The sequence below is a fragment of the Peromyscus californicus genome, unplaced genomic scaffold (assembly GCF_007827085.1).
Source record: "Peromyscus californicus insignis strain IS unplaced genomic scaffold, ASM782708v3 Scaffold_5__1_contigs__length_169319896, whole genome shotgun sequence".
In the NCBI taxonomy this organism is placed as follows: domain Eukaryota; kingdom Metazoa; phylum Chordata; class Mammalia; order Rodentia; family Cricetidae; genus Peromyscus; species Peromyscus californicus.
The window spans coordinates 83,527,962-83,540,107 of record NW_026294573.1 but is presented as its reverse complement, the minus strand read 5'-3'; the positions used below and the strand labels follow the sequence as shown (position 1 = coordinate 83,540,107).

At 47.9% G+C, this 12,146-nt stretch overlaps 1 protein-coding gene across 5 annotated transcripts in view; it reads right to left on the bottom strand.

The window, feature by feature from the left end:
* Positions 1–10,798, bottom strand: part of Astn2 (astrotactin 2) — a 947,200-nt gene extending 936,402 nt beyond the window's left edge. For 4 of the 5 annotated variants that reach the window (XM_052714945.1, XM_052714947.1, XM_052714948.1 and 1 more), the window contains exon 1: positions 10,206–10,797. In XM_052714945.1, the coding sequence (XP_052570905.1) occupies positions 10,206–10,680 (475 nt within the window). In that variant the 5' untranslated portion in view covers positions 10,681–10,797. Of the gene's footprint in view, positions 1–10,205 lie in introns of all 5 variants that reach the window. The other variant, XM_052714946.1, reaches the window with a different exon arrangement.
* Positions 10,799–12,146: the final 1,348 nt, after the last annotated feature.

Sequence of the window (12,146 nt, the reverse complement as noted above, 5' to 3'; positions counted from 1 at the left end):
TTAGTCATCAAGTAAAGCAGACATCTTCTGTGCCTCTCCTTGCCATCCCACATCCTTCCTTCCTCCACCCACAGCTACCACTGAAATGATTCCCCCAAATGCAGCTATTACTGTGACTGGAAATCTCTTTACTGCTGATTCTGCTAATGGAAATGTTCCTTTCCTTTTCGGCTGCTTGCAAAGCCACTCGTGACTTCCCTGCGTGCCTGAGAGTAAGGCTCTGTCAGCCAGCCACCACCAGAAGGGAGAGGAATATCCCCCACCTGCTACGCCAACACTCACCAGCCTTAAACTCAGTGTCTCAGTGCTTCTCTGCCTAAACTGTCCTCAGACAACCCCAGAATTCTCTCTTGCCCCCACCTCCCCATAGCTGGCAGAGATCAATGGCCAGTCTCATGCTTTTGTGCCTTACTGAGAGAGGAAGAGGGAGGGAGAGGAGAGGCATAGGCAATGAATCCAGATATTGAAAGAAGAGGAGAGAATAAGTGGAGTCCACATTCATTATTTATTCATACCTCTACCCCCCACCCAAACAAAACAACAAAGAGTCCAGGTGTCAGAGGCACCGAACATGCTGGGCTAGGCTGGGCACTTGGCACCTCCATGAGGATCACAAGGTTTACTGTAAGTAAAAATTGTGCACAGTGCTGGGTCCTGACTAATGTTTAGCTTATGGAGAGTTTACCAAAGAAAAACAGCGCAGAAAACCACACACATTATTGCACTGTTCCATTCTCCTTATTGATAAGCAATCAGAGGATGACTTATAGAGATGGCATATGTAAGTCCTAGCTCAGACATGAGTGCCTTGGAGAGTCTGTATCAGGTTTTGGATGCTCAAAGCTGGCACGCGCTTCACTTCAGCTCACTTCCTCTCTATCAGAAAACCTTATCTAGTGTTCCTCTTGCACTGGTTACCTATGGGGTCTAGAGGTGTGACAAGAAAGTGCACCCAGTCAAATAGGAATGGTGTATCACAGATACCAGATGCCCTGGTCATTGCTAGAAAGAGAACATCAAACTTCTACACATTCCTGGAAGGACAAGGTCACAAGTCTTCTATAAGACTACACAGCATGAAGGTGGGGAATCCCTAAGGAATGGGAGAAAGGAAGAGCAGGGAAGATGAGGGCAAATGAGAGATAGGAAGAGAAAAGAGACAACGGGGTTGGGGAGGAGGCACCCTAGAATGTACAGAAGAAATGGAATTTGCTTCCCAAGCAAGTTTATGGGTGACAGGAACATCCACAGTATATGAACCAAGGCCCAGTGCTCATAGCAAGGCAGCACTGAGCTGTGAGTGTGAGTGTGTGTGTGTGTGTGTGTGTGTGTGTGTGTGTGTGTGTGTGTGTGTGTGTGTTGGGGGGTGCTGGAAAGATGCTGAGTCAGCCCCATGTAGCACAAAAACAAGGTGCTTGGCTCCCTTGTGCCTGTAAGACAGTCACACCCTAGTTCCTATATGAGAAATGGCTGAAACTTCTTGCTAATGAGAAGTGGCAAGAAGTAAAATGGGGTGGACCAAGAGACCAACAATTGACAATTCCCCTAATTCCGTGCAGCATGAAAGTCAGAGAAAATGCAGAACCAGAAGAACCAGGCAGAACCGGTTTGGGTTTGGACCAAGCTTAGCTTCATTGGAGCTGTGCTGTTTTGAGTATGTTTTTCAACTCCTTTAAGGTCTATGCTTGCTTGTGACACACACAAAACATTTGCCATTCAACACTGTGCAGAACACATAAAAAAAAAGGCAGCAGGAGCAGGTGTTACATGGAGCATAATCGTTGTCAGTATGTGGTCACTATTTCTAGGATAATGATGGTTATTTGACATCACTGGATTTTCCTTCCTCCTGTCCCTGGTTGCCTGGTGGTTGCCTTTCCCTAAAGCAGAAGGATGACACAGCAGATTAGCAAGTCAGTACATATAAGATCTGATGTCTGCCCCACCATTGACTTGCTAAGGACATCTTGACTTTCTATGTGTGATACTTGGTAACTCCAGAACACATTATCTTCCCAAATGTCCAATTTCTTTCTATTTGTCATAATACCCAGTTCTAATGCTTTATCTGGTTTCCAAACTCTTAAAGTAAGACCTTTCCACAAATCCAGCATTATTCCCACTAATCATGCTATCTTTTATGTAACATACACATAACGCAGATGAGGAACCTGGAAACAATGTTGGAAATGGTTCTTGGAGCTCAGCAGAAAGAAGGCTCCATGTAAGAAGAGGTGCTGTCCAATTTCATCCGTAAAAGGAAAAGTGTGATTGAAATGCCTCTCCAGTTTTTTCCAGGTATGGATTGGGAATGGGATGTAGAAAACATGAAGTTATCATTATCTATGATCTTCTCTACACTATACCATGCCAAGACCAAAGTGAGTCACTGTAGTACAAAATGAAAGAGGTCTGTTGGCTGCTTGGTGGTTGCACAGCAAAGTAGCACAAGGCAGCCAAGGAAATACGTGCTATAAGCTCTGTTCTTGTTCTACTCCAAGCCATCATCCTGAGGTCCTTCTTTTTAGGGAGAAGTGTATAATGCTTTTGAAATGGAAGCCAGAGCTTGGCTTTCTTTTGCTCAAATCATGCACATCCCATGGCACAGGGAACCAAATCTGAAATCCTGAAAGTTTTCTCCAGGGCCATATGTGATTTGGTTCTTGCTTGCCAGCTTGCCCATTCCACTCCAATTCTATTCACCATCCTATGCTGTGCCTTAGATGACCAGGGTGTGCTCCTGATTCGGGTATTTCTGAGACAGCTCTCTACTTAGGATATTCCTTCTTAGATTTTCTTGGACAATAATTCATTTCTCCTAAGCCTTTGTTCCAAACTCACATTTTCAATAAACTCCTCTGTGTATGGTATTTTATATTAAAACTAAGTCTGTCATCTCAGAACTCCGAATTCCCTTCCCTTCTTTTATTTGTTTACTTTTATAGAACTTATCATCTTTCATATACTTCAGAATTTACTTATCATATTTATTTTTTTGTCCTTGAACAGTAACATGGGTACATACACGGATGCACACATGCAGATGACAAAGAAAACTCCTGAATGCAGTAGACATTGTAGTTGACGATCTTACATATCCCATGATACCAGAGCAGCCAGGCACATCATAGGTGCTTTGTAGCTCTCCAGGGACTGATAGCTACCATGATGGTTTTTCTACTGATGGTGAGGGTTCATTGCTGATGCAAAGAGTTCAGGATAGACTTTAGTGGTAAGTTGGCACTTGAACTCAGTCTTAGATGGTAAATAGGAATTTGATAAGGGTAGGGACTGAGGCACTTAGAGATTGGAGGGGAAATCTCCTTGTAGGACAATCTGATATAATGTGATCATGGGACTTGCACTAGTATAGCATAGAATTATGGTCTAGGAGCAAGAAGGAAATGCCAAGTGAAAAGTCCCATTATGATATTTGTTTTTTGTTTTGTTTTGTGTAGATAAAATCAAGTGGACAGGATAAACTGACTAGAAAAGAGACTTCTAGCAGAAAACAAATGAGTGGACTACTGAAACTGTAGTAGCATAGAGAAGTGCTGCTGAGCCCATCAGCTGCAGCAATACAATGGAGGGAGTACTTCCCTCTCATGGTTAAAACCTTAAGTTTGTAACATATGATGCCCTTCTCAGACTTCAGCTTACAGATTTGGCTACATCTATTTTCTAGCATGCCAGTAATGAAACTACAGCTATATCAGTCTTGCACTTAACATTTCTGTGGACAATGCCCACCTTTTCCGTTCTAAAGAGAAGTCTTTCTGGAGGCTGTTGTCCAAAAATACCTGCAGACAGTAGAAAAAGGCAGCTGAAAGCAGACAGCAAGTAGTAACAAACAGAGCAAGCCCTGCCAAGCACTGCTTGCTCTCTGACTCCTAGTGGGGCAGAGAGCTGTTTGCTCTGCTACAGGGAAGGGAAAAACAGCTATAGTTAATCTTCTGTTGCCACTAGCTGGTCAGTAAGAGAACTAGGCAAAGTATCAGCACAGGAAACCAAGCATGCCTCTGATTCTACTCCACCCCAAGGTTAAATACGACCATTCCTTTTTTTTTTCTAGAGAAGAGCAGACTTTTCCTGTCTACCCTCTAAGGAAAGGGTCCTCTCCTCGAGGACAAAAATACATCACCTGACAGGGCTCTTTTGGTGAGACTGAAGCCAACCAGCTGGATACTTGGGCAGGAAACAAATTCAATTTCCCTAAGAAGATTTTTTTTCCCCTTAAGGTATTTATTTATTTATTTTTATGACAGGGGAGGAGAAAAGACTGGTGTACTTTATGATGCTCAACAACACTGCATGCACTGAGATGCATCAAAGTCAGTTCTTTATGTAAGAGGATCCCTAGGTTCAAGTGTGAATTGTGTGTGTGTGTGTGGGGGGGACTCTTTCCTTTGTCCGGCACTGGTGTTGCTGTATGATATGACATGGAAAGAGTGGATTCAATGCCTTCTGACAGTTTGTAATCAAAGAAGACAATATGCTATTAGTTTCAGGACATCACCTAAGAGGTCACTGTCAGTTTCCAGTCCTCCTTCTCTCACAACACATGTTCATGTCCTCTGACATCAGATAAAACCCAAGGTACAACAAACAAAGGGATGAGAAACAAGCAGATTTATCTGCAAGAAGCCTGGTCACACCTCCTACCACAGTTAAGCTCTGGGTCACACGAAGCTAGCACAGGCCTGCTATCTCATTACAGTATACACCACCCCCAACACTCACACATGCAGCACCTCAGACACCAAATCTGGCTGACTTGGATTGAAGAGGAAAGGGGCCTTCCCTACTTATGATTCCATTCCTTTCTCTCTATCATGGTGCTCTCTGAGAGCAATCGGTGCCTTTCTCTCTGCCTTGAGTGTTACATAGGTTTCATTAGATTTGAACGGGAAAGAAGTAGGGTGGGGAGTGACAGAAGGAAGAGGAAAAGGGAAAAACATGCAAGTCAAGAGCTCACATAACACAGGCCTGCCTCGCTGCAGCCAAAGGCACTGTTTACAATTACCCCCATCTCCGTACGGACACTGAAATTTGACTGTTACCCAAATATACCCATTTAATGACAACCAACCTGGTGGCTGGTGGAGTACAAACATTGCTTGAAACATAGCATTATTTTGAGATAGAGTCTCCCCCTTTTCCATCTCAGAATCTCTCACAACTGAACAATGGAATTGATGTTAACAAATATTCTGGGAGGCAGAAATCTCCTTGGGACATAGAGCTCACTCATAACCATTGTTCCTCCTTTCAAATGAAGGGTATGGATCTTTAAAATCAAAGCAGAAACCAAAACAGATACATAGTTTCTAAGGCCCTGTGTCCCCTTTTCAAATACTTAACCAAAAGCTGCTAGTTTTTTGGTGAGCAGTGATCTCATCCTCTCTCAGAACGTTTGTACTATAACCTTGGGGTCAGCACAAAGGCTGCTGGACAGCTCCCCCAGCCTGCACCTACTTTCTATCTTAGCCTTTTGGATGTTCTTTAAAAAAAGACTCCCCACAAAAGCACAGATTCCTCATTGTACACTGGTGACATTTGAAGGAGACCTCTTCAGCCCTCTGCAGACTGTTCTCTGATTAAATTCTCTGCTCTCACCCACCCTCAGTTAGGTGCCTAGTCCCTTACCCAACCTTTGAGTATCAATTTCTATGAAGACTTCAAGAAAACTTCACTGAACTGACCATTGGACAGATCATGTTGGCATTTCGTATTATATGTTTTTTCTCCACCCAACCTGGTCACCTTCTTGTGTAGAGCATCCTTTCAAGGACTGACCATCAGGATTTGGCCAGACTTACTCATGAAGGTGCATTTAAAGACATAGTGAAAGATTGTTGTTTCTTTACATCCCTACTGACTATACATTACATTGCTCTCCTGTCAGGTTTACACAGAAAATCAAATGACTCAGAAATGTTGACAATGGTGATTACTCAGTATTAGCACTTTTTTTCTCCTTTGGCTGAATCAGAGCAGGTGGTAAACAGTCTGGCCACACAAATATCATGAACAGAACAAAAGGATTACATCTCCCTATCCATGGGCATGGAAGTTAAATCCAGCAGCAGACTGCAGGGCTGCCAGGGGGTGGACAAGAACCGTGTGACATGCAGATTCACCTCAGAAGCCCTGCACTAACACTTGCTCCTATTCAAACCCGTTCTTTTCAATCTATCCCTACCAACACCCCCATGTTACCAGCAAAGGCAAACAGAAGTGAGAAGCACAAGAAGCTAGTCAAAGTGACAGAGTAGGTCAGGGCACTTCAAGTTCATAGAAGCTTTTACACTAAAGGATTATTTTAGGGCTCATCTACCCACTCATATTATAGCACAAAGAACTGAATCTCTGGAGGGATAAGTGACCTGTTCAAGGTCACAGGGAGCCCTGTCAGAGATTACTAGAACCTAGCACTAAGTAAGCTCCCCTGCTACATTTTAGCACTCAGATTGTCTTCATATTTCCTTTTACAATCCTCAGTGCACAATAGCTCAAGTCTTTTTTTTTCCTGGTACAGAAAGTGTCCCTAAATTTCCTCAAGTCGATAGAGATGCCTTTCTTCACTGACGTCACATCATCTCTAAACTCATCAGCCCTACTAGACAGCCCTGAATTCTAGCACTTGATCATTTGATTTAAACATCATTTTTAAACCCTCCTACTCAGCTCACTGACATAGTGGAGATTCCCACTAAAATGGTTTCTTTTCTTGTTGATGCATGGAATGTCTCTCTACCCAGGACTTGTCTTGTATACATAGTATGCTTCCTTCAGAATACCAGCTTGACACTGCTGAGACTATAAGCAGCCAATAGATTAGGATCCTGGTTCCAGTTCTACTGCTTACTTACAGTGTCATTGGTACTGGAATATCTAAGAATGCTTCCTCATCTATCAAATAGGAATAACATTAGTTCATACTCCATATTATTTGGCATGAATTAATAATACATGGCAAGAGTAAAACTCTCAGCATGACATTAAAGATTCAATAACTACTTGCTATTCCTTGATCACTTTTAGGGAAAATTTACTTTATCAATGCCATTGACATAATCAAATGCAAAGTAAGAGGCCCAAGCATGAAAACTCGGGGCATCTTTCACACCTAAATTCAAACTCCCATCTAGCAGGTTTGATTTCATGGGAGAATGTAGAGCTACAAAAAGGAATGAATCCAAAGGGGGAAAAAATTCTCAGGAATTACCAATAACTCCATTAAAAGACAGAATGGAATGAGGGAAGATGACTTTAATGAATAAGGATGATAGACAGTGTATACAGAGAAGTACCTTAAGGTACTCACCTAGGTTTTTTTTAATTTTTGCAACATTTAATGCATGTAGTCAACATCTCTGAGCCCAGGACCCAAATCATGGCAGGGAGGGCTTTGCCAAGAACTAAACACCATCATACCCTAGTGGTGGCTCCACACTCCCCACTAGTGGCAGGATTTGAGCCTCAATTTTGTACACACAGCTATGACCCCTCCCTAAAAGAACAAGTTGTGGTGAAAATCTAGCCTAACTTGCCAGAAGCAAATACTAGAGAGAGAGCGTGAATAAAGGATCAGAGGTACAATAGAGCTGCCTTAGGACATTGGGAAAGAAGTGACCATAAATAATTCACACTGCCCACCCCCTCCTGGTGCTGCCACCAGCCCTCATTGCCAGCCAGTCTGGCCCTCTAAGAGCTCATTGTGCACTCCGTGTTTACACGCAAACAGTCGAAGACCAACACAAATAAAAAGCCCACGTCTCCCTACACAGCTCCTGCTATACCCTGCCATCTGCTGAGTACCTCGCTAGCCAAATCCCTGTCGGGAGCTCTTGAGCTGCCAATGCAGGACTCTGGGGTGGGGAGGGGGTGGAGCTGGGAACCCAATTCCCAGTGTGGGCCCAAAAAGCTTAGTGCAGCCCAAGAGGCAAGTATCTGGCCATTCCAGGGGGCAGAAGGTCGTCAGTCACCCAGCCAGTGTATCAGTAAAAGACTCCAAATGGAGTGTACCAGGGACTCTCAAGCTTATTCTGAGGGGCTCAAGACTTCCAGCTCAGGGTTTTGCTTGACTCTTACTGAGGTACCCATCCTCCTGAAAGCCAAAGTTAAAAATGGCAAGGACTGCTAGCTCCAGGAATTTTGAGGCAATTCTATAGCTAGCTGGACTTGATTCCCACGTCTTTGATGAACTGGAATGCTCTGGAGTTCTGCCTGCCAACTCAGGCACTACTCGGGGGCCAGGGCCAGCATTCTTTCTCCCTCTCTCCCTCACTTGGATGGCCATGCAGGAGAACCTCCATCCCGGGTATCTCACGCTATCCACTATCCGGTAGAGAGGTTTGTCAGGATGGAGGAAAAGGGGTGTGATTGAAAGTGGTAAGGATAGCTTTTGTGTATTTGGAGAAAATACACCTACACACCAAGCAACAGAAGCCAATATTGAGCCCGAGGGTGCTCAGTGCCCTCAAGAACTCCACCTAGACCCTTATGCACCCCCTTCCTTGGATGTGAGCAGTCCATGGGTGCACATGGGAAAGGCTACTGCGAGTTTGTATGCGTGTGTCTATGAGTGCTTATGATGCATGGGAGAGAGAGAGAGAGAGAGAGAGAGAGAGAGAGAGAGAGAGAGAGAGAGAGAGAGAGAGATTGTGTGTGTGTGTGCTTGTGTGTCACATGTCGTTCTAGATGCACTGCCATGGGAAGTCCCCTGGGAACCTGCCAGGCATTCTCCGGTTTTGCCCCCCTCCAGAAAGCTCCATATACTCAAGTAACAGCTACTTGGAAAGGCACAGGGCCCCCAAACCTGGTGGCCAGACTGGTTGCTGGCTCAAACGCGTAAAAGGGAGCCAAAATGAAAAGGAGAGGAGGGAGGGTATTGCAAAATACATTTGAAAACATCAGGGCTTCCAGGGGAGTGAAGTCTATCTAGTCCATTACTCTATAGATCTTCTCCGGAAAGCAAAGAGTTAACCCGGAGGTTCTGGAAGGGCTCCTAAGAATGCCAACCACTAAAGCCCGTCACTTCACGACACTGGAACCAGATCTAGATCCCCTGAAAACAGGGGTCTTGCAGAAGCTTCTCCATGCGAGCCTTTGGCACCTCTCCCGCACTGTTGTTGGCCTGACTCCGACAACCAATCGGGCCCCGCGCCCCCAAGAGGGGAGGAGAGAGCGAGCGAGGAGCGAGCGCGGGAGAGCTAAGGGGAACAACATTTTTGTAAACGCTCTCTGAGATAATTAAGCTATCAATTACCCGGGTGGGAAATCAGCCGCGCTTCCCACAGCTCCATGGAAGGGCCGACTCCTCCGGGATTCGCGCCGGGAATCAGCAGGCGGCAAGCTGCTGGCGAACTTTCTGATTAACTTTTCTATTTGAGGCCCCCTACCCCCACCAGTTTCTTCTCCTGTCCTTTTCCTTGCTTTTCTTATTATTAGCCCAGTAAGTGAACAGCAAGGACAAGCCTGCTCGCGACTAAGAGGAATGGAGAAGGGAGAAGGTGATACGGATAACGCGGCTGGAGGGAGAACACCAAAGTGGAGAGCTTGGGCTCAGAAACCCAGTGCCTCAAACATTACTCAGTCGACTCTAGCCCGATTTCACAGAAGACCAAAACAGAAGCTCAGAGGGGAAGCGACTTAGCCAAGGTCACCAAGCCCATACGGAAGCAGAGCTTTTGCGTACTGGAGCTTTCCTTGTACGCGTAGCTTCTCTGCTATAATCCTGAGAAAACCGGTCTGGAAAGGCAGAATCTACAACTCCGAGACCAGAGAGAGGGGGGCAGAGAAGTGGAGCTGTCCAGAGGAGCAGGGCGCAGCTTGACCATGAACTGGCTTTAGGACAAGGGGCTTCCTTGCCCAGTTCCTAGTCAGAACACACTGACAGACCTGGGGTCTCCTAAGTCCGGGATGCAAGGGGCGGAGCTCAGAGAATGGATTGCGAAGCGGAGGGCCAGGTCCCCACTGCGGGATCCTTGGCACGCCCCCGGGCTCCCAGAGCGCTCACTCCAGGACCTCCTGCCCCACACTCCTTTCCAACCACCTGTGCGCCCTGAGGGCCCCTAGGCTGCCCTTTGACAACCTAGATGGGGCAGCCTGGAGCGGGGATCCCCAGGGCGCCCCCACCCGTCTGGCATCACTTAGGGGTTCTGGGTTCCTTGGGACTCCGCGTGTGTGGTGCCTACCCTTACCCAGGGTGAAGAAGGGCAGCTCGGTGTTGTCCAGGTCATCTTGCACGGCGATGCGTCCGGGGAGCTCGTTTCGCACAAAGAGCAGGAGACGAGACTCCGCGGCTGTGCCGGCTGAGCCCGCGGAGCCGGGGGACGCGGCAGCCGCGGCAGCGGCGGCTCCGGCCCCGGCCCCGGCCCCGGCCCCGGTCCCGGCCGCGGCCCCGGCGCGGGCACCGCTCCAGCCAATGTCGCTTTCCCGCAGGGCGGGCAGCGTGGACACCGTGACGGTCTTGAGCCGGCAAGGGCTGTCGGGCTCCCGCGAGGCGGCGGCGGCGGTGGCGCCGGCCAGCAGCGGCGGCGGCGGCAGCAGAAGCAGAAACAGCAATAGCAGCGGCGGCGGCGGCGGCGGCGGCGGCCCCGGGTGGAAGCCGAGCCTCGGCCGCCCCCGAAGCCCCAAGCTGGGGCCGGGGCTCCGCCGGGCTCCGGCGGCGGCCATGGCGGGAGGGGCTGCGGTGCTGCGGGCGGTGGCGGCGGTGGCGAAGAAGGAAGAAGAAGCAGCGGTGGAGACGGCGGACACTGAAGCGAACCAGGACGCCCGAGCTAAGGAGCCTAGAGAGCCACTAGCCAGCAGCCCCCAGCTCTGGGCTCCGCCTCCCGATCGGCCCTGGACCGCCCCCCCGCGCCGCCTCCCCGCGCCCCGCTGCCGGCCCCCCTTCACCTGCTCCCCTGGCGGACCCCGAGCGTTTTGGAGGCTCCGCCCGGCCTCGTGCCGGTCCCAGTAGCTCCCTCCCCTTTCCCAGGATCCCCCCTATGCCTCCTGCACAAGGTTCTTCAGCTCCAACACCCCTCTCTAAAATTCTTAATACTTAAGGGCCCTCTTGCGTCTCCTCCAATCCCTCCTAGGTCAACTCAACTCTCCCTTGGCTCAAACCCCAGGCTGCAACTGGGGTGCACCTTAACCTATCTTTGACCAGGGCCCTGCCTTCCTGGAGGTTGAGTGCACCCCTGGATAGCCAAGATAACTTTCTATTCCCCACACCAATCTCAATAACAAGTCTCTTCAATCTTCTACCCAGTTGTAGCGTCTGAAATAAGTTCTGGTGGGCATCAGGAGCCCCTCCCCAACCACTTGTCTCCAATCTCACTATCAGGGCACCACCTAACTCCCCCATCCAGGTCTGGGTTGTTGCATTAAATGTTAGTGAACATATAAGCTTTGAACTTCATTCTCTAATACCCTCCCCACCAGCTGACTCCAGCTAGGCAGCTCTGGCACCTAGCTGCCTCCATGCCAGGCAGCCCACTCAGGCACTTTTACTTTGGATCCCTGCTCTAAGCTTGGAGCAGCTCTACTTGGCTGCTGCTTCTCTCAGTGAGAAATTCCTGAAAAGGGTGCTAGGTAGAGACCTATCCTGGCTCCCTAAGCTTCTGGGTCCTTTCCCAGTTCCCATAGGAACTCACCAACTTTGCTCATGGCTCTCTCTCTCTCTCTCTCTCTCTCTCTCTCTCTCTCTCTCTCTCTCTCTCTCTCTCTCTCTCTCTCTCTCTCTTCCCTGGAGATTCAAGTTTAATTATAAATCTGGGTCTTCGAATATCGCACCCTGTGGCCTTGGGCTGATTCCAGCTTCTAACCTAGATACTTCAGACCTGCCCCCAAAGGGAGCCATCCCCTCTTCAAGAGTTGAGCCTGTACACTCTCCTTTGACGACTCAGGCTTTTCTTCATCTTTTTGCCTCTTTCTGTTCTCTTTCATCTCTGCACCCATTTCCTCCTTCCTTGCGTTGACTTTAATCTTATAAATGCTTCCTCCCTATAATTTATGAGCCATTTCCCTCCTGTCTAACTTGGCCACCTGTATTTTCTGCAGTCTTAGCATCGGAGGGTTTTTTTTTCCCCTAACTTTTCCCTTCCTGACTCTTCCCTGTTAGCTTTCATGTGGATTGCTCTTTCCATCTCCCTTCA